Raw genomic sequence first — 23974 nt, 5'->3', positions numbered from 1 at the left:
TGGCACTTAACTAAAATTAGAATTTAGCTGGATTGTATTATAATACCGGTCAACAATATTTTAATTTCGTACTGGGACTCTAGAAGGTGAAATCTCATAAATGATCAAGGTTATCTATATTCCATTCCAGTGACCTAAAGAATTTTAGATAATGTTGTTGGCTACAAGATAATATTTAAATTCTAACCTCTGAATTGGCCAAGCAACTGAAAGAAAAAATCAGGTTGAATTAAATAACATAGAAATAATGAACAAGCAAATATTAAAATGAATGTACTTGCCAAATTTAATCTCAATCATTCAGATATTCTCTAGTTCTTCAAAGCACCTATGTGATGTGTTTATTGTCTGAGAAATCAAATAGCAAGCCTAGATTGGTATAATATGCAGGGAGATTTTGCAAGTGTATTTGGAATCTTCACAAAATTTTAATCTTTGATAATTTCTCAGGGAAAATATTTTTGAAGCATTTTCCTATGTTAACAAAGGCAAAGCATTGCTGTACCTATAGATAATGCTTTTATAGATGGTTATTTTCTTTTTTAGCACAGGATGTGGAAGTCAGAATCATATGGTAATATTTGAAGAACATTGCTATTGTTTTAAAGGCTAAGGAAAAAACATACTGAAAAAAAGGGAACCTTATTTGGCTGAAAAATCACTGAGATCTGATAATATTTAAAACAATTTTCTGCTAGTAGGTTTGGTTACTCAATCTGCTAAGAGCTAGTACAAAAATCCTTTTTCCTTGGCAGTTTTTAGGTGTAATTCATCATTTTTTATTGTATGACTGAAACAGATATTATTTTACTAAATGCAAGATTTAAACTGCAGGTTATAGAGTTATTTGTATGTTTAATTTTTATTTAAAATGTATGAAAAAATATTTTTTCAAGCAAAAGATGTTTTCAAGCAACCTATTAGAATCATTACTGCTTCATGTAAATCCGTTACAAAGTTAAATAAGAAAACTTATAACTGTAAATTTACTGAGATAGCCACCAGACAAACCCTATTTAAAGCATCTCTATTGGACATTAACAACGTGTGAAAAAGGATTAGCACCGATCAGCACAAAAAATTGATGTTGAAAATTTGTCAATTATTTTGCTAACATTATTTGTCAATGACCAACCCTTCCAAGTTTACTTGCGATTTTTAAAAGTGGCCACATTTTATATTTATCAGATTGCCGAAAGTAGTTTTTTTAAAATAAAATGAATATAATTTGGTTTCAATGAAGTTATGTAGCTGGATATGGGAAAATATATTGTATGCAGAGAGATGCTACTCTTAAAGGTCATTCCATTCATGAACGAGGCTATAGGAAACGGTATTTTTTGTTTTGTTTTAACTTAAGTCTGGATCGAGTCATTTCTTGGTTTTAACTGTTACAACTATCCAGAATTTGTTCTCCTTCACCTGATGAGTCTTTCAATATTTGAAGAAAGGATTATGTTTACTCTGGGTCTTCCCTTTACAAACCAAACATCCTCCATTACTCACTCCCCACAGCTTGTCCGCTCACAGCCTGGAGACTCTCCACATGTGCTTTGATGATTGATATTTCTCTCTAAAATACTCTATGTGTGGACTGACCTGTGAAAAGTACGATGTGCTTCTCTTACTCCAGATTCACATGGGGGAACTACTTGAAGATTCTGAGGTCCTGTCCCTAGAGATTCAAATTCTATTGATCTGGACAGGGTCAGGCATCTGCATTTTTTAAAAGCTCACCATTTTTTTTTCATTTTGTGAAAGGGCATCTGGGTTGAGAATCACTGTCCCAAACCATATTTGGACCATCTTGGCTCTGTGCCATTAAAGTTGTTTGTTTGGCTTCAAGTGTGGGGCTGTAAATGCTTTCTTGTTAAATTTTGCTTTTTACATTCCCGCATATTCCTTCAGAATGTCAGCCTCTTTTGAATTTCAATACAGTTCTTTCACTATCTGTCTTTTACCAAGGACTTTTTCCAAAGTGAAACCTCTGGCATTTCATTAATGTGTTTTTGTGTGTGTGTGTGTGTGTCTGTGTGTGTGTGTGTGTATTTATAATTTAAGTTTGGAATATATGTATATATTTCAGACACATTTTAAAGTGAATTTGTCCTGCAGCTGAGAGGTTTCTGTATAAGAACCAGGCTGAAAAGATGGATCAATGCCTGGAAATCTCTGATTTGTTGATCAAAATCTTGCCTTGTAGTCAATATTTATATCCACTTTGGCAAGAGCCGCATTGTTACTTTGGAACTGGCCTAGTATCCTCAACTGCACAACAGCTCTTTGTGCCAATCAAGTTACTTCTAATGTAGTTGTCAAATAAAGATTAATGAAGCATCATTCATTGGGAAGAGTCAATAAGGTCCTGAAGGATTATCATCAAATAGCATTTAGTTAGAGATTCCAGGAATGTAGCCGATTTAGCGCACAGCACAAAGCCCTTTCTTTCTTCACATCCCAACTTTTCCATCACAATGGGAATTCCCAGAAGTGGCTAGCCTGCACTGGTTTTAAAAGAGGTCCTCTGCAATCCCACTTACATTATCTCTGCCTTACTGAGGTGAAATTTTGTTTTCAGGGACAAATTAGATCTTTTACTCTTGAAGGAAGCACAAAAAGCATTTTTCAAACATTGTTTCAGGGGTAGATTCATTTTTCTTCTTTAATTGGGATTCTAAAGCCACTTAACCCCTGTAGGCTCAGGCTCACTTTACTCTCAGGAACAAATTTCACCCATTAACAACCTATATGTTGTGCCCATAGGTAATCCATTTAGTTTCAGCATCTGGGTCTCCTTCATAATTAAGATTTCTACCCCCTTTTCAGTGAGACAATTGAAAAATGTTTAAAACTCACATTTAAATAAAACTATTCACAGAGTTTTAGAAAAGCTATGTTTATAAACCAGAATTTAATACCAACACATATAACTGACCAGCAATATGCCTTAAAAAAAGGACAGCTTGTAATATTTGTACAACTAAGCAGTATTTCAATTAAGGAAACGCTTCAGAAGCTGCTGAAATGTGGAGTATGATTAGGTAGGTACATTTTGTATCGGATTTTCTTCTTAAAACCATGAAAACTCTAATTCATAGCAAAAGCATAAAATGAAAATAAGCACTCTACCTGATGGATCAAAATCTGGAAAATAATCTGGGCAGAACTGATAGGACAGTACTCCAGCCGGTGTGTCATCCCAGCACAGCCATCCATCCCAGGTGCGATTGCAATATGGACCTGGCCATTTAGAAGGAAATTAATATTGAAGCCTTGTGGATTTAACTAAATGAGAAGATTGATCTCAAGACAGTATTACATGGAGCTGGGCTCACTACACCAGTCATAACCACCTACTTTTCAAACGAGCCAAAGTCATTGATTTTGGAAATACAGTTTCAAATAGCCTTAGCATATCTGTGACCAAATTATCTCATTGGATGACAAGCAGGGCTCTATTTCTACTTTGTAAAAGGTTCCAAAGTTGAGCTTATCAAAAAAGCAAATGCCCCAAAGACTGCAAGACCCTCTCTCTCTCAACAAAACAAAACAAAACAAAACAAACAAACAAACAAACAAAAACCTACACAAAACCATGAAGATTTACCTCTATAAAGGTGTGTATTCAAAAGAATCAGATTCAGGCTTTCAAGAAAGCTCTCAAAAATTATTTAAAAAATGAAAAGAGTTCTCAGAAAACCCCCGAAAATATCAGTACTGTGTTTTTATTGTCTCATTGGCTTCAACGAAATTGTTTCTCCTTCGGTCAGAGTTATATCTAATGCCTGTTCAGTTCTTGATAAACACTGAAATTACTGCAGACAGAAGAATAACATGTATCTGCCTTTCAGTTGACTTGATGTTTTTGTTTAAAGGAAAATGCTAAAAATAAGAACTACAAACTAAAACTTGAACTATTTGAAAGCAAAGAATGTGCAGTAACAGAGTATATTTAACCATTTTTTTCCTACCAAGTTGGCTTGTCTTAAAATGTACCTGGTAGTAGACCAGACACAGTGTCTCACACCTGTAATCCTAGCACTTTGGGAGGCTTTCTTGAGCCCAGGAGTTGGAGACCAGCATGGACAACATGCTCTACAAAAAAAAATACATGCTCTACAAAAAAATACAAAAATTTGCCAGGCATGGTGGTATGCACCTGTAGTCCCAACTGCTCAGGAGGCTAAAGTGGGAGGATCGTTCTGGGTGAGAGAGGGAGATCCTGTCTCAAATATATATGAGATTGTAAAAGATCTTATTAAATCTTTTCAAATGCCTCAGGGGACAAATAGGAAAATTTAAAGGGATGTTGCAATGAGCTTGCCCATCACATCTCCCCTTTTGCTTTCTATGGGTCCTCTACAGCTAATAGAATATGTTTAGACTGGAAAATATCTGGGCAGTCACATACAGCCATTCTGGAGAAGCTGGTAGATAAGCAATGTCTGGCTAAGAGGTATCATTTTGTAATTCTCCTGGAAAGTGGGGCCAGAAAGTGTGGAAGAATAGTATGGGTTGCCAACCAGTTGACAGTTAAAGGGAAGATACTACCTAATTAATCCAAGCAAGATAGGGTTTGATAGCATCCACCTCAGTCAAATTCTCTGCCCATTATTTTCCAATTCCCTTTCCTGTCATTTTCTACATCCCCTTCCCCACTCGGTCCGGTATTGTTCCTGCTCCCCAGGTGTGAATACTGAATTATTGCAGTCATTTTATCATGAGGGCAGATGTTAGTCAAACTGCAGTCAGATGAACTTGGGCAAAGAAATTAGGCATATGCACTGCGTGAAATACACAAACATACCATAGTGTGAAAACTGCTGGCATATTAAATTAAAATTATTCAACACATATTTAACCACAAAAGAAAATGTCTTTAATGGTGTTTCAAACATACGTTCATATATATCCTTCTCTTTACCTTCTCCTTGGTATGGGGGTAACTGCTGCATCCGGTCATAGCATTTGTACTGTGCATCCATCATCTTCTTTCGTCCTACGATGTAAAGAAATGGCTCGGGCTCTATTGTTGGATAGGTTTGATTTGAAAAGGCAGGAAGAATTGGGATTGGGTGCTGTATTAAAAAGAAAAATCAGTTACTTATAGATAGGAGGAATGGGTGAGCACAAACAAATGAGACAACGAAAAAATTTGAAAACATTTGTTTTTGCTCTCTAAGCAATATTTATTCATGGTCTCTATGTACAATATTTTTTCGTATATATAACTAAAAATGTTTTTACATTTCATCTACAAATTCTACCTGCACATTTTATATTTGCATTTACTATTGAAAATTGATAACACCTACACACACTCATACACCTCTTTATCAGCTAGAATTGTTTTAACTGTATTATGATTCTAAAGTTTAGAAGTAAACAAAACAAATAATCTAATTCCCAAAAAATAAAATATTAAATCAACTTTGCCTTACTCTGAAGAATCATGAATCATGTTATTAAAAATAGACATAGTTCAATAAATATGCTTTTTTATTTGATTCTTTCAGCTAAATTTTATTGGTGCTGTGTACACTGTTAGAAATTTATCCCATCTATTCCATGGAACAAACAAAATATGTTTTATGCTCCTCATAATTGACCATAATCTCCTTAAATTGGTTTCAACAGCAGATGACCTGTACAGGGCAATTTATTTTCACTAATGAAAAATCGATGTATTTCTTAGATATTTATCTCAGCACATTTGCATTTTGGTACAGATTGACAATAGTTTTTTTTCAGTTTCAGTTAATCATCACCATCACAAGTCTCTCTTTTTCAAAGGTAATGTGGGTGTTTGAAAAGATCACTGTGTCACATTGCTCTTTCTAACTTGTGTTTATACAGATTTCAATTTCTTTTGTGGCTATGACCAATGTTTTTAGTGGTGTTGGAATCTGCGACTTTTTAATATCCATGTTCTACATAGAGATTTTTTCTTTTCTTTTTTTTTTTTTTGAGAAACCTAAAAACATCAGCCTGCATTGACTTTCCTTTTTCTGAATTTAGGAATGCTGTTTAATTTCTATCATACCCGTTGAAACTTCAGTTGTAAGAATGAAGTTTCTCCAGTTGTATTGATGGCAGAAGTGGTGTTATGTACTCTTCTATATGTGCTAGTTTCTAAACAAAACTCATCCTTATTAAGTTGACATGTATATTCCTGGCTCTTCATGGTGAATCCTCACTGTTTTCCATGCATGTCGGTGTGTATGTCCTACATGACAGCACATCACTAACTGCTAAGCTGTCCAGCACACAATCCAATCAAAATTCAGAGTTTGGAGAGAGTAGGGAGCACAAACATTCAGGATGGCTACAGATACAAGGTAGAATTTGAATTGAACCTTGAGTGTATGTAGTTTCTGCATAGGCACAAGGTGGGCTGAGAAGCTTTTTGGGATGGAGGGACCTTTCCCACAAAAGTCAGGAGGTTGGAAATGACATGCATGAACCACTGTGAGAAAATCATCTTGCCTGAAGGGGAGCATATTTGAGGGTAAGAAGGTCAGGACTTTGCTTTCAAGACTCTGCATTATCTGAATCTTCAGATAACAAAAAAAGTTAGGACGTGTTTTGTCACTTTGAGCAGATTAGCAACCTCTCACTAGATCTGTTTCCTCAACCTAGGAAATGTAAAATAAGAAGAGCAGAAAGAATAATATTTATCATCTATGATGTTGTGAGGATGAACAAGAAAATAAACACAAAGTGTGAGGGACACGAAAGGTTCAAAATATTTTAGCTAATATTGTTAAAACATGGTATATAACATAATGTAATATGATAAAGATGTTTTATAGATTTTTGATCAGTGAAGGTTGTGAAAGGAGAAGTTTTAGTAAAATTCATGCAGCAGGCATCAGATGTCCACAGGTTACAGGTGCGGGGTGGGGTGGGGGCAGCAGGAAGTTGAAGGCCTGGCTGGAACAAGAAAGTACCACTCTTAGCATTTTCTCAATAATAAAAACATGAAGGCGTATTTGAATACAAGGAATGGGAAACAGTAATAGTCAAATAGTCCAGATATTTAGCCTAGATATTTGGGGAAAAATATAGTTCCTAAGAAAGGGGAGATGCTGGGAAAGAAAAACATTTTTAGGGGGGCTTCTTCCCCTTGGTAAGTAAGTCCTATTTTGGGTTAGATTTGGAGATGGTAGCAAGCCATCCCAGTGGAAATAGCTTGCAAAGAGAAGATGGTGAATACTTAACATTATTGTAACATTACTGTGATAACTTCAAATGGACACCAATTATGAATAAAGTTGACACTACTCTTTAAACATTTTGTTTATTTCTAATTTTAATGTCTCTTGAATTTATGTCACAAGAGAAAGTAATGAACCCACAAAAATGATTAAAACTGTGCAAATCCTTTACCAATGCAGCTGAACACAATTCCTTTTGATATATGGCACTTTCCCCACTGGCCTTCAGATCAGTCAGCAAATATTGATCAAACTTGATGAGCCCAACATTGTGCCAGATACTGAGGATACAGTGTTGAATAAAATAAGTGTGGATCATGCTCTCATAGAGCTTACTGTCTGGCAAGATGGACCAACACTATAAAATGCATTTCTGATACCTGAAGTTATGAACAATAAAGAATCATCAGTCATAAAATTCTTAGATATTCCTAATGGAATTGGAACATGATTTGCAAAATTAAAAAAAAAAAGGTCATTTGAAGGGATTCTATGTTGAGGTTTCTTTTTTTAGTCTATTACTGAACATTTGTATGAATATATATGTTTTAAAAATTAAATTACATATCAGGTAACCATCAAAGCAAGGATGGATCATGATGCCTTCACAATAGAGATATTAATTATTGGTTCAGCTTATACATGTATTTTAGATTCTTCTTTTGTAGCTCTGAAATCTTCAGTTAATATGAGAATGATCATTTGATATATTATTAATTTCTGGACCATTTCAAAGATGGAATATTATGTCATATATAAATCTTATCTGTCACTTGTATTAGATATGCTAAACACTAAGAACTATTTTGTTTAAAGCTGGCTTTCTTCCCAAAAGTAACATTCTGAATTCTCTTTTTAAATGGCTGACAACCAAGTAAGAGATTTTCCTGCTTTAGTTGGAAATTCATGGAAACCATAGGCAAATAGTATGTCCGAGGATATCAAGTAGAAAACCCTACACTTGTATTTTCAATTACATTTTTATTTGCTTTAATGCAGTTTTAACATCAGTAACAGTGGAAATATGACAATCTGTATATGAGGAGTTATAATTCATGCTGATGAAGGTAGCTTCCATCTTATCATTCTTGCAATATTGAAACAAACTCCAGTGAATTTGTTTGAAGCTGGTTCAGTAGAGATTGTTTCAACACTGAAGGAATGAAAAATTAGAATCTCTGTTGTCAGATGAGCAGTAATAATCCGCATCAGTTCCTGGTCTGGTTCATATTTGAGCACTGAAGATGGAATTTTCCCAGCAGTAGATGAATGTCTCAGTGGTCTTCTTCCTAAAATAACATACTCATTGGCACATTCTGTTTATGTATACAGTCATCCCTTGGTATACTCAGGGGATTGGTTGCAGGACCTCCTGTGGATACCAAAATCTGAGGATGCTTAGGTCCTTCATATAAAATGGTGTAGTATTTGCATATAACCTATGTACATCCTCCTGTATTATTTAAATCATCTCTAGATTATTTATAACTGGTACAATATAAATGTGATGTAAATAGTTGTTATACTGTATTATTTAGGAAACAATAAAAAGGAAAATAGTCTGTACGTTTTCAATACAATTTTTTCCTGAATATTTTCTATCTGAGATTGGTTCAATCTATGGATGTACAACCCATGGATACAGAGGGCTGACTGGATAGATAGATAGATAGATAGATAGATAGATAGATAGATATAAACATATAAATATATGTATATGTATGATTATATATATATAATATATATACATATAAAATTCCAATCATGGAATTACTACTGCTTAAAAATAACACATATACAAATTTCATGAAGTTTATTAAATGTTAAACTTTTGCTGATAATTTTATACAAATAAGAATTGCTGGGAAGGTGGTATTATTTTCAGCAATACAGAGACAAAATAAAACCAGTAATGATTGGATGAAACTACCAAGCAATGTAACAGTCTTAAAATATCCTACTTATTATAAGTGTTAAGTCTGTACTACTTATTTCAGGGGGTTAAATAAATATATGATTATATGATCACATCCAGATAGAAATGAAATATTAAGGGCATATTGTTTTTCTGAAAAAAAATCAATTTTCAAAGTTTTGCATATAAACCATCTTACATTATTTTTCAACAAACAAACAAACAAACAAACAAACCTCTTGTTGTCCTATGTAACAGTTTAGCTGCCGTATATGTGATGTCACTCCTAAAGGTTCAAGTAAATGGCGCCACACATACGACCACCAAGCTGCCACCAACAGCAGTAGTCAGCAGCCCAAGCATCATTGTTTTTTTCAGTCAACAAATACTTTGAGTGCCTCTCACATGTCAGGCACTCTTCTAGGTTCTGCAAATTCAGCAGTGAACAAAACTGGCAAGCCACCTGCTCTCATGGAGCTTACATTCTAGATTTTATCCACACTAATCATGGAGTCCACAAGAAAGCTATCTGATTTGAAATGGTCATATGCTTATGCAATTCCTACTGTGATGTAGGACAGTCAGGTTGCTTTTGGGTTACAGTTTCTAGTAGTAGAGAGACAGTTACAGAGCTGTTCCTCATGGAACCTTGAGAAATGGTCCATCTCTGCAATAGTTCAAGCCCACTGAGTGTGCGGACCCAAGTTGCTGTGCTGAAGGGAGAGCTTCCTGTTGATTGCCACAGGCAAAACTGCTCTAAAAAGAATATAAACCTAGAATCTACAAACTGATGTAACCAATGGGATTTTCATGTCACCATCCTTAATGTTGATAATGTATATACTTATTTTTGCTTTTCAGTTACTTATACGTTTCAAAATAAGAAAGGACAAAGCACACTGTTGTAAAAAGTGTTAATCCTGGTTTTCCGGGGTAGGATCAGACACCTGGCTGGTGTACTGTGTAATTCTACTTACATTATATAAACAACAAAACTGCATATATCATAAATTCAAAGCAAATACGTGAACATAGCTAAGTAAACACATAACAATAACACCTGCTCTGAAGAACCTAATTTTTTATGTCTTCATTATTGCCATTGGCATTGTGGTCATCCGCATCATCACTAGCATCTTTTTCTGAGAGTTCACTGTATACTAACCACTGTTCTAAGTTTACTGTATACCTCACAGGAGGGAGAGGAATTGAGTGGGTGGTTATGGCTAATGGAAAGAGGTTAGTTGAAGGTGGTGACCCAAACTGATACTTTAAAAACTATATGGAAATCAAATCGATAGAGTTTGATAGTTAGTGTATTTTCACAACAATCTATTGTCTAAAAAGTAATATTTTGGATTAGTTAGGAACATTGTCATTAAATTTTTTTTCTCTGGGAAGTGTCCATGTGCACATAATAAATGTTTTGAAGAAAATGGACATATCAAATTTTGTTTTATGGACAAATCCTCCAAATCAAATATATAATCCAAATACAGAGAGAGAAGCAAATTTCTCTCTGTCACAGCAAAGAGAGCACAAACCCATTTAAATGCCCTGTTCAGTTATGCTTGCTGGTCAAGAGGTGCCCACAAGCCATAAAATGTTTCTGTCCATGGCTCATGCAAAGATGTGCATTTTTTTCAATATTTAAATTATAGACTACATTAGCTAAAAGTTTTGAATAAAAGTGACCTGCTTTACTTTTTTAACACACTAGAAATTTTCTAAAGTCTTTGTAATAAAAAAGGCAATTAGATAATCTTCAAACAATTTTGTTAGTATTTAGTTCTTTAGTTTTTCTTCTGTCATGTTCAATATAATTATTTGATTTATGAAACATGATTATTCAAAAGTATTCACATATACTAGATCACTTAGGATTTCATTTGAGCTATGAAAAATAACAGTATCAATAATATATAGCAATATTTTTATATCCATAGAAGACCACATAAGGCCTGGGTATTTACAGACAAATTAAAATATTCTATTAGTTTCCACAGTAGTGTTGTTTAGTGTTTTTATTATATTTCCAATGACATAAAGAAACCTGCATTTCCAAATGCTAATTACTTTTAGAAAACTTCACTGTAATTTATCTAAAGAAATATTTAATAGGATAAAATGATAAGACAACCTGACAATAAAGTAAGTTATACTCATTGTCCAAATAGGTGCAAAAGGGTTGCATTAATAGTCATTCCCCTAAACCATTTATTTGATGAACAGTATTACAAAATAAAAATTGCCTTACAAACTAAATTAAAATTTATGAAATAGTAGTAATATTTTTTCTTGAATAATATAAAGACAAACAGTTTAGACAGACTTGTAGGCCTATACTACACATTAATAAACAATGGAAATCCTGGAACCCTATGCAAGCTTTTTGTGGGTCAGTACGACAGTATGAGATATTGAGTGATCTTTGCAGCCAGCTGTAATTCATTAGCAAATGTTACTCTGATGTGATAGAAAGGATAAGAAGCAAGGCAGCCCCACATTGATTTATGTAAAATTTACTCATCTCCCTTTCATGTGCTATTGAAGCTGATGTGATGGTGGGTTAACAATGTTGACACAAATAATAGGCATTGATAGTATTTTCTAAGATGATTGTATTTCCGATTACTTGCTAAATCTTTTAGGAATAAAACAAAATATAATTACATAAACATAATTTAAAAGGTTGGAGAAAGAATTATAGAATAATAGTGGTATATAAAGACTTGAAGATTCTGTAGTCAGTTTTTGATGAAAAATACATTTGAAATCAAATGCCAGACTGAAAGAGTTCAGATGTTTTAAAAGGATTGAACAGCCCAGATGTTTTAAAAGGATTGAACAGCCCAGAAACTATCATTCAAATCATAGTGTTGAACTATGATTCAAAACATAGTTTTTTCAACATGAAAACATTTTACCTGAGAATATTATTTACCATCTACGTTAATTTCTAAGATAATATGGAGATGTCTCAAATTAATGCTAAAGTTTTGTAAACAAAGCTCAAACTTCTGGGTAGACTATAAACACTAATTTAAATTAGAGACCGTTCAGAGGAGAGATTTGTTAACAAAATATTAAGCAAAATAATGGCTTTGAGGAACTTAGTTTTGGCTTCTGGAGACCAATGCCTACCCTTGCAAATACTAATTCAATCACACTCAGAACATTCCTCCTTATTCAACATTCTTCATTAGCATGGCTTTGAATAATTTTGTTTTACTTACATTTAGAAGCAGAAACAGTGCGAAGCACCGGCATGTAAATGCGAACCTCATTTTTGGTTTTTGAAGATCTCTTTGTCCTAGAAAAATATAAAAGCAACAAAGACTAAAATTAATATATCTCTAATATTGGCTATGGCGTTTCATTTTCATTTTTTTCTACATAACTTAAAGAGGATTGACATCCCAAGACACCCTAAAAAACACACGTAGGAAAGAACAGTATGCTTGTGATGCAAATGCAGTGAAGATTCCATTGCTTTTCCTGTCAACCAGATTGTTATACTTGAGACCCTCCTATTAAGAAATTCTGGAACTGCCTTTGCATATTAGGACAGAAATAAAGACATTCCAAGAGAGCAAGAGCAAATCATGTCAGCTTCAATTAACAAGTGTCATCAATACAGCTGCTGAAAATTGCAATGAAGACGTCTACCAAGAAGTCACCTCACTGGACATAAACAAATAAAATCTATAATTTGCGAAAGATTAATCATCATGCCCTCTAGGTAGTCTAAGGCCAACTCTAAAAGTAGCCTTATTTAAAGCTTTGAGTAATTTTCTTTCCTATAAATGTTTCTTTAAGCTTCAAGTTGCTAGTAAGAACAAATTTCTTCCATAGCAATGACTGAATATTTCATTTAACAGCTCACCATTCATACTCAAGAGCATAATCACCCAAACAGTCTGCTTAGTCACAAATATCAAACAGTTTTTCATGGCTCTGCAGATAATTTTATGCAAGAAAAGATAACAAAGGGTTAAACATTTGAAATATACATATATTTCTTTTCATCAGTGGGATTTGTGTGAAATCTATATTCCAACTAGGGGTGAGTGGTTATGATTGCATCTTAACTGATAATTTCCTCTTGTACTACATCCATTATATTACCTATAGAATTTACCTATCCTTTATCCAGGAGAACTTCCTCAACCTAGCAAGACTGGCCAACATGCAAATTCAGGAAATACAGAGAACACCACTAAGATATTTCATGAGAAGATCAACTCCAAGACACATAATCATCAGATTCTCCAAGGTTGAAATGAATGAAAAAATATTAAGGGCAGCCAGAGAGAAAGGCAAAGTAACCTACAAAGCAAAGCCCATCAGACTAACAGCAGACCTCTCAACAGAAACTCTGCAAGCCAGAGGAGACTGGGGGCCAATTTCAACATTCTTAAATAAAAGAATTTTCAACTCAGAATTTAACATTCGGCCAAACTAAGCTTCATAAGCGAAGGAGATATAAAATCGTTTCCAGGCAAGCAAATGCTGAGAGATTTTATTACCACTAGGCTTTCCTTGCAAAAGCTCCTGAAAGAAGCACTAAATATGGAAAGGAAAAACCAGTACCAGCCACTGCAAAAACACACCAAAATATAAAGACCAACGGCACTATGAAGAAACTGCATCAACTGTTGTGCAAAATAACCAGATAGCATCATGATGATGGATCAAATTCACACGTAAGAATGCTAACCTTAAATGTAAATGGGCTAAATGCCCCAATTAAAAGACACAGACTGGCAAATTGGGTAAAAAATCAAGACCCACTGATGTGCTATATTCAGGAGATCCATTTCATGTGCAAAGACACACATAGGTTCAAAATAAAGGGATGGAGGAAAATTTACCCAACAAATGGAAAACAAAACAAAACAAAACAAAACAAACAAACAAAAAAAAGCAGGGGTTACAATCCTAGTCTCTGACAAAACAGACTTTAAACCAACAAGATAAAAAAAAAAGAGAGACAAAGAAGGAAGGGCCTTACATAACGGTAAAGGGAATAATTCAACAAGAGCTAACTCCTCTAAATATATATACACCCAATACAGGAACACCCAGATTCATAAAACAAGTTATCAGAGACCTACAAAGACACTTAGACTCCCACACAATAATAGTGGGAGACTTTAATACTCTACTATCAATATTAGAGAGATCAATGAGACAGAAAATTAGCAAGGATATTCAAGGCTTTAATTCACCTCTGTATCAAGTGGACCTAATAGACATCTACAGAATTCTCCAACCCAAATCAACAGAATATACATTCTTCTCAGTGCCACATGGAACTAGTTCTAAAATCAACCACATAATTGGAAGTAAAATACTCCTCAGCAAATGCAAAAGAACTAAAATCATAACAAAGAGTCTCTCAGACCACAATGCAATCAAATTAGACCTCAGGATTAAGAAACACATTCAAAACCACACAATTACATGGAAATTGAACAACCTGCTTCCAAGTGACTCCTGGGTAAATAAAGGAATTCAGGCAGAAATCAAGAAGTTCTTGGAAACCGATGAGAATAAAGAGACAATGTACTAGAATCTCTGTGACACAGCTAAAGCAGTGTTAAGAGGGAAATTTATAGTACTAAATGCACACATCACAAAGTTGCAAAGATCTCAAATCGACACCCTAACATCACAATTAAAAGAGCTAGAGAGGCAAAAGCAAACTAATCCAAAAGCTAGCAGAAAACAAGAAATAACGAAGAGCAGAGCAGAATTGATGGACATAGAAACTCAAACAACCCTCCAAAAAATCAATGAAACCAGGAGCTGGTTTTTTGAAAAAATTAATAAAATAGATAGACCACTAGCTAGACTAATAAAGAAGGAAAGAGAGAAGATTCAAATAGACACAATAAAATATGCAAAAGGGGGTATCACCACTGACGCCACAAAAATACAAACTACCATCAGAGAATACTGTAAACACCTCTACACAAATAAACTAGAAAATCTAGAAGAAATGGAAAAATTCCTGGTACCCTCCCAAGACTAAACTAGGAAGAAGCTGAAGCCCTGAATAGACCAGTAGCAAGTTCTGAAATTGAGGCAGTAATTAATGGCCTATGAACCAAAAAATGCCCAGGACCAAATGGATCCACAGCTGAATTCTACAAGAGATACAAAGAAGAGTTGGTACCATTTCTTCTGAAACTATTCCAAAGAATTGAAAACGAAGGACTCCTTTCTAGCTCATTTTATGAAGCCAGCATCATCCTGATACCAAATCTGGGCAGAGACACAACAAAAGAAGAAGACTTCAGACCAATATCCCTGAAGAGCATTGATGTGAAAATCCTCAATAAAATATTGGCAAACTGAACCCAGCAGGACATCAAAAAACATATCTACCATGATCAAGTTGGCTTCATCCTGAGATGCAAGTCTGGTTCAACATATGCAAATCAATAAATGTAATCCATCACATAAACAGAACCAAAGACAAAAACCACATGATTATCTCAATAGATGCAGAAAAGGCCTTTGATAAAAGTCAACATACCTTCATGTTAAAAACTCTCAATAGACTAGGTATTGATGGAACATATCTCAAAATAAGAGCTATTTATGACAAACCCACAGCCAATATCATATTGAATGGGGAAAACTGAAAGCATTCCCTTTGAAAACCAACATAGACAAGAATACCCTCTCTCACTGCTCCTGTTCAACATGGTATTGGAAGTTCCGGCCAGGGCAATAATCAGGCAAGATAAATAAATGAAGGGTATTCAAATAGGAATAGAGGAAGTCAAATTGTCTGTGTTTGCAGACATTTTATATTTAGAATATCCCATCATCTCAGCCCCAAAACTCCTTAAGCTGATAAGTAACTTCAGCAAAGTCTCAGGATACATAATCAATGTGTGAAAATTGCAAGCATTCCTTTAATCCAACAATAGACAAGCAGAGACCCAATTCACAATCATTACAAAGAGAATAAAACACCCAGGGATACAGCTAATGAGGGATACGAAGGACCACTTCAAGGAGAACTACAAATCACTGCTCAAGGAAATAAGAGATTACACAAACAAATGGAAAAATATTCCATCCTCATGGATAGGAAGAATCAGTATCATGAAAATGGCCATACTGCTCAAAGTAATTTATAGATTCTATGCTATTCCCATCAAACTACCACTGACATTTTTCATAGAATTAGAAAAAACTACTTTAAATTTCATATGGAATCAAAAAAGAACCCATATAGCCAAGATAATCCTAAGCAAAAAGAACAAAGCTGGAGGCATCACACTACCTGACTTCAAACTATACTACAAGGCTACAGTAACCAAAACAGCATGGCACTGGTACCAAAACAGACATATACACCAATGGAATGGAACAGAACAGAGACCTCAAAAATAACACCACACATCTACAACTATCTGATCTTCAGCAAACTTGACAAAAACAAGCAATGGGGAAAGGATTTCCTATTCAATAAATAGTGTTGGGAAAAGTAGTAGCCATATGCAGAAAACTAAAAATGGACCTCTTCCTTACACCTTATACAAAAATTAACTCAAGATAGATTAAATTCTTAAATAAAAACCCAAACCATAAAAACTCTAGAAGAAAACCTAGGTAATACCATTCAGGACATAGGCACTGGCAAAGACTTCATGACAAAAATGCCAAAAGCAATTGCAACAAAAGCCAAAATAGACAAATGGGAGCTAATTAAACTAAAGAACTGCCACACAGCAAAATAAACTATCATCAGAGTGAACCAGCAATCTACAGAATGGGAGAAAATTTTTGCAATCTACCTGACAAAGGTCTAATATCCAAAATTTACAAGAAATTTAAACAAATTTACAAGAAGAAAACAAACCACCCCATCAAAAAGTGGGCAAAGGATCTAGACACTTCTCAAAAGAAGACATTTACACAGTCAACAAACATATGAAAAAAAGCTCAACATCACTGATCCTTATGGAAATGCAAATCAAAACTACAATGAGATACCATGCATGTCACACCAGTCAGAATGGTGATTATTAAAAAGTCAAGAAACCATAGATGCTAGAGGCTGTGGAGAAATAGGAATGCTTTTACACTGTTGGTGGGAATGTAAATTAGCTCAACCATTGTAGAAGATAGTATGGCGATTCCTCAAGGATCTAGAAATACCATTTGACCCAGCAATCCCATTACTGGGTATATATCCAAAGGAATACAAATCATTCAGCTATAAAGACACATGCACATGTATGTTTACTGCAGCACTATTTACAATAACAATGTCATGGAACCAACCAAAATGCCCATCAAAGACAAACTGTATAAAGAAAATGTGGTACATATACACCGTGGAATACTAGGCAGCCAAAAAAAGGAATGAGCTCATATCCCTGCAAAGGATGAAGCTGAAAGTCATCATCCTCAGCAAACTAACACAGGAACAGAAAACCAAACACCACATATTCTCGTTCATAAGTGGGAGTTGAACAATGAGAACACATGAACACAGAGAGGGGAACAACACACAGCAAGCCCTGTTGGTGGGTGGGGTGTGAAGGGAGGAAACTTAGAGGACAGGTCAATAGGTGTAAAAATCTTATTTTTTAAAAAGAAAAAAATTAAAATAAATAAAATATATACTCACATATTTTAAAAAATCAAAGAAAAGTTAAAAAAAGTATTTACAGATTTTACCAGATATAAATTACTGTCTACAATGTATGCCTATTATACTTATCACCAAAAGAGTAAATTCTATTCAATTTACATATGGTATAACAGGAAATTGAGAATATAAATTATAATTTTCAAATGTCATTTTATATGTTGATCATTATTCATTGTTTCTGATTTATTTCAAGTTCACTCAGTAAATTAGAAGCATATACACACATGCATTAAGTGCTGAGGCACTACATGAAATTTAAATATGAGCTGGATGAGATATGGTTCCAGTATAAGAAGCTGAGCATCTGAGTGGGGAAGGGCATACACGATAGAAGATGTTGCAAAATAACTCAAATGCAGACTGGGTAAAATGTTCAATGAAATTGCAAAAATGTAGAGCCTTATAAGAGGGTTACATAATTTTTGATTGGGAGATCAGGGAGGGTATTATATTTTGAGATAAAATTTGAAAACTTGAATAGGGTCTTGAAAAGCAAAGACCTCCTAGTCAGAGAAAGCAAATAAAAACAACATGTGGATCTAGGAAAACTTAGGATAACTAAAGAATAATGAATATAATAGTTTAAGTTAGCTGGAGCATAAAGCCTCTTAGGGAGTGGAAATACAGCTGAAAAGGTAGGTTTTGAGTGCTTAGGAAATGTATTACCCAAACTACCCATTTGACATTCTGTGTATTTCTATGTATTTTCATTTACATATATACACATCTTAACAACCTTACCTAATGCTAAACCCTTTCAGATAAGAATTATTTTTTAGATAGCTATGCATCTCTGGCACATCACAAAATTGTTTATTTTTGTTTAGGTTTATTATTATTAATGATGGTGGCTTGTGATCTAATGAGTTAAAAAAAACATGGAATTCTGATGTTTTACAACTGTATCCTCACCACACCACCACATTGGCAAATCTAAATTTATTATTTTCTCTGTCCATTTTCTTGCATTTCTCATATCAGTGTCTTGCACAATTATCCATGAATTGTATGAATAAGAAAGTAGCGATCCTTCTCAATTCTACTCACTTCTTCATTCCAAGCTTCTAGTCTCTAGGACTCTCTGATTCCATCTGCATTTTGGGATCTTTTCAAACATGTCCATCCTATCTACTGCTTTAGTGCAGGTCACCATCTTTCTCTTCAGTTCCCTGGCAACAGCCTCTAGCCCAGTTTCCCTGCTTCAAGTCGTAATCGCTCCAACTGGTATTCCATATTAAAATGAGTGCAATTTTACTCTTCTTTAGCAATTCCCTACAAACTTTAAGTAAGTGCAAAGAACCATTGGCCAGGAGTACAATACAGGACCCCCTTATAGTAACAAGCACCTGTGTGATCATGAAGAGAAATAGAGAAAAATTAAAATTGTCTCTTAGATTTGTGGCTTGGTAAAAGGACAGATAAGAAATTCAGGAGAGGAAAATAAAAGGCCAGATAAGAAATTCAGGAGAGGAAAGTAGGTGGAGGAGGCAAACTTTTGATTTGTGTCTTTCTTGTTGATTGGGAATATTACTACTTCCATATATTGGGTGAGACTTATTTCCTGGTGTGAAAAGTAGAGCTTTTGAGATGTATACATACTTGTGAAACTGACACAGTTTTCCTTGTCTATATCCTGCATTTTACAAAGTACAAAGAAGTCATAGACACACATTAAATTCCTAAAGGCATGATTGTCCTGTAATTTAGCCTCTGAGAGAAGGATACTTAGAACACCATGGGTGGTGCCAGAATGAAAAACCAAATCTTCTCTTGACATGATCCTCCTCATAATGGGGGTGATTAGATGGCTAATTGATAGTACATGGTACTATCCATGTCATGTATTTGATATTTTGTAATGTAGAAGTTGCTGTTTGACTCAACAGTGTTATTAAAATGAGGATCACTGGAGGCAATGGGAGACTTATCACTTTAAGGTGAATGAGCTGCACCGTCATCTTGTTCTAGGAAAGGGGACCCCCATGGTCTTAAAGCCCCACATGCGACATTTACAAATGTATCACAAGCAGCTTATAAGAACAAAAATAGCATGAAAACAGATCTGAGAGTGAATATTCAGAAACAACAGAGGAGATTTAGATAAGAAACAATGTCTTTTGTTTTGCCTGTTAATTGAAGAGGTCTTAATTTTAAAGACTTGCATTATTTGGAACTATAACAAATGCCTCATGCACAAATTATAGTAGATCTCTGCTCACCAAGCCTGCCTCTAGTTGGAAAAGTTGCACTGGGTTAAACAATACCTTGTAGATATGGTTTTTTGAAAAAAAGCACATTATGGTGATTCCTGAGGAGGGGAGAAAAAAACATATACAGGTAGAGTTGTGAAGAAAGGAGGTGCTTTATCAGTTTCAGAGAGAAAAGCAGGCAAAGAAGAGTAGAATCAGGCTGAAGAATGAGATAATTTCCCTTTCCTGAGATTATTAGAAGGAAGAAAAGAATGGGAGAGAGAGTTAATGAGAGTGACAACCGTGGGGAATCCAGGATGAACTGACAGAGGCTGATGGCTTAGTTGAAGAGATGATTAAAAGACAGAATGAAAGGATGGATAGACTGGAGGGTGGAATCTAGAGACAGATTTAGTGTGGGATTTAAAACAGGCAAGATTCACGGTGATATTGGTTGTGTTCACAGTTCAGTGACCTTCAGGAGAATAGCCCTGACCTGAGCCTTAGAGAGTGAAACTGGACCCAGCTAGAAAGGACAATATTACCAAACAGCAGTTAGTTGGTATGAAATGCACCCTGAGAACTTTCAAATTGGAATGGAAACAGGTGATACAGAAGACCTGCGACCAGAAAATCATCTGGTACACCAGGAAGATCACTCAAAGAAAATCAGAACAAAGTTTAACTTTGACATAAGATTATTTATTTACTTGCTTCTTGATGAATTACCATCTCCATAGCAAGGATTTTGTTCACTCTTGCAACCCAAGAACCTAGAGAAGAGCCTGGAACATAGTAAATGCTCAGTAAATGTTGGCTGCTTGGTTTAAGGGATAATTTAGGGACGGAACCTAAGGAATGTCAATCTGATAATTTAGTAAGACAGGAAGCATTGTCCTTTACTTAAAGTGCCCTAATCGTGGAGCCAAAAAAATTCTAATTTCTGCTTCTCCCTTTATTATTATTATTATTTTTGAACAAAGAACTTCACTTTTATGCCAGTTTCTTATCTGTAGAATGACTACTTAGCCATGCCCTCCTTGAATAGGAGAAGTATACAAGACCTGTCTCAGTAATCTGGCTCCTTAGAGTAATGATTTCCAACATGTCTTTTAACCACTTTTTTCAAACAAAAACCCTGACAGGAGCCCCATCTTGGTAGAGTCAATGTGAAGCCTAAACCAGGTCAATGTGGAGCCTAAACATCTCATTGTCATGGCTGATTTAGAACGTGCAAATGAAAAAGCTATTGTCAGAGGTTCAGTTACTGGTGGGACAACCGAATCCACACTGGTTTGTATCCATAAATGGACACTTGCCACTAATCTTCTCTCCAGAAAATTGCATCCTAGGGTGGCAAAAGTGGGTGGATCAGTGGGAATCATTTCTTCTGTGAATAAATAAAATCAAAATCAGTAAATCAATGATAATATGATTGAACAGAATGTCTTCATGTAAGGGGAACAAATTTACTTGAAAAGTAAAGTTAAATTATCTTTATTTTTTGTGGGAAGAGTACAAAATGTCAATGTCTGAAAATAATGTGTGTATTCTCATAGATTGACATTTCCAAAAGCATGTTCCATAGAAGAGCAGCAATCCCATGAGAAGCAGCACAAAATAAAGTTTCCAAGGCCAAATAAGTTTAGGAAATTAAGTCTTTCCTATTCTTCTCTCAGAGATTTACTGCAGACATTAGCACTTTAAAGACTAATTTTTCTGTACAAAAAAGATCCCTTTGATGTTAACTCTTCATTTCCCAGACCTGATTGACCATGAAACACTTTTATGGTGTGATAACAATTAATAACCCATCTATAGAGTATACTTTGGAAAATGCTCTTTTAGCTCAATGGCAATTTCTAAACCACTCTAGTTGATTAAGCCTGCAAATCATGAGAACAAGCTGCCCTTTTACTTATAATTTTCTCTCTTTCCCATTCATGAAGCAAAAGAGGAATTCCTGAGGTCTTCAACATTCTCTAGCCTTGGTACAAAGCCCAGTACTATAACGGGCATCTCATAGGCGATTACTCCCTTGGAGCAGTATTTGTCAAGAACCTTTCCACCAATATCTTGACTACGAGAACAAGGAGTAGGATGAGGAATGTGGGCAAAGAGTAGTGAAAAGGAACATGGCTTGTCTCAAAACAGCTATGAGTTGTTGAAACCCAAGGCCTAGAATCTTTTTCAAATATAAAATTTGGCATTTCTTTCTAGATAATTCTATTTAATACGTTTCTGTAGCTGCAGTCTAAGTGAATAAGCAAATGAACTTTGTGAAACCACAGGATAGGCTGGTTTGTTGTCATAGCAAAGCCTTCTGTTGGACGACTCCTTGATTATATAACCTATTTGAAAATCATTCTTCATTATTACAGGAACTAACTTGCCAAGGCATAATATGGCCAGAAACCCAATTTATGTTGCCACATTAAGCAAAACAGAGTGCCTTCCTACTCCTCCTCATGAGTTTAAAATGTCTATCTAAATTCAAGCTCCAAGTCTAGCTGGTAGAAAGACTTGGCACTTTCTGCATTGGAGAACTGTTTTGGGTAAACAGCATGACACACAATGTCAGAGAAATAATTCAGATGATGGGGGAAATAGAATAAAAATGATGTCATATTGAAAGAAATAAGACTTTTTCTTTTACTCATGTCAATGACCTGACTCAGCTATGTATTTTTACATCAGTCATGCTAATTTAGCTCTTATTGAGTACACTGAGCTCTTATAAACTTAACCACTTTGTATCTTGCATTTTGTGTATACATCATCTAATTGGCATTTAATAGTTACTGTGTTTTCAGTACCAGGCTATATTATTACATACATGTTCTTTGATTTAGTTCTTAAGACAAAATGTTGTAGATTCTCCTTTTACACTTAGCTTATGGATGAGCAACTCAAAGCTCAAGGAGATTAGCAGATTAGGTTAGTTTCCAGTCATGAAGTTATTGAGTGGACAAATCAGGTATTCTGACTCCTAGTCCTGTGCCCTCAGAGTGGTCTCTCCAACCACCAAGCTATTTCTGTCTTAACAATATCCCTGACTTCAACCAGCCCAGGGCTTTCCATATCATACTTGTTTAATACATGTTTTTTGAGGGTATAAATGAAAAGAAGATCTAATAGCCATGCCCTTCATATCTTTTCAAAGTTTCCATGGAGAACCCAGTCTCAAATTACTCTTGATTTCTGTTATATCTGTTTATCAACTCATATGTTATTTTCACTGTTATTTTTAAGAACATAGATGATGTTTTTATTATCACTGCCTAGAAGTTCAAAGACAAAAAGCCCACAGTCCAGAAATCCCTGGTAGGAATAATCCAGCATGGATATATATTTCTAGCTATTAAGGGGAAATGGCTAGAAAGCACATTCCTACTCCAAGATGCTAACCTAATCCTGGTGGAAATGGTATAAACTACTTGACAAATTTTGAAAAGTTACTGGTCACATTTTTGTCGGCATTTCTATTCTAAGACCCATCTCCTTAAGTAACTTTAATTATACTTGCTAGTGGGAAACATAACAATGATATAAGATGTAAAATGAAGCAATGATGTATACTGGTTTGGTGGAAGTTTTCAAAAATAATTAGTTTACTTTGAATTTGAGTACCACATCCTGTGTAACAGAGTAGTTAATACAAGATTCTACACAAAGCCTTGCACATAGTAAGTGCTCAATAAGTATTTATTGAATGAACAGATACATGACATCTAAGTAGTTGGTCAGGCAACATTAATAAACAAGGAGATCTTAGAGAAATGGTTCAGAATTATGTGCAGTTCAGAATTGTGCCGTTACTCAAATGGCTATTATTAATGGATCATTAGATACGATTTGTCTAATTAAAACTAATTCAAGAAAAGGGCATTATAACCTCATGTATACTTGCTAGTATCGGAACTCAATAACAGCCATGATAAAGGCAAGATAGAAACTGTTTGGTTCAAATAAA

The 23974-nt window shown here is 34.9% G+C and overlaps 1 protein-coding gene across 1 annotated transcript in view; it reads right to left on the bottom strand.

The window, feature by feature from the left end:
- CALCR (calcitonin receptor) overlaps positions 1-23974 on the bottom strand; it is a 151030-nt gene that overhangs the window by 49443 nt on the left and 77613 nt on the right. The window contains exons 3-5 of the mRNA XM_005550212.4: positions 12369-12445; positions 4925-5078; positions 3130-3240 (exon numbers count right to left, since the gene is read on the bottom strand). Coding sequence (XP_005550269.1) covers positions 3130-3240; positions 4925-5078; positions 12369-12445 — 342 coding nt within the window. The remainder of the gene's footprint in view (positions 1-3129; positions 3241-4924; positions 5079-12368; positions 12446-23974) is intronic.

The sequence above is a fragment of the Macaca fascicularis genome, chromosome 3, assembly GCF_037993035.2.
Source record: "Macaca fascicularis isolate 582-1 chromosome 3, T2T-MFA8v1.1".
NCBI classification, from domain to species: Eukaryota; Metazoa; Chordata; class Mammalia; order Primates; family Cercopithecidae; genus Macaca; species Macaca fascicularis.
This window is presented reverse-complemented; position numbering and strand designations above follow the sequence as displayed.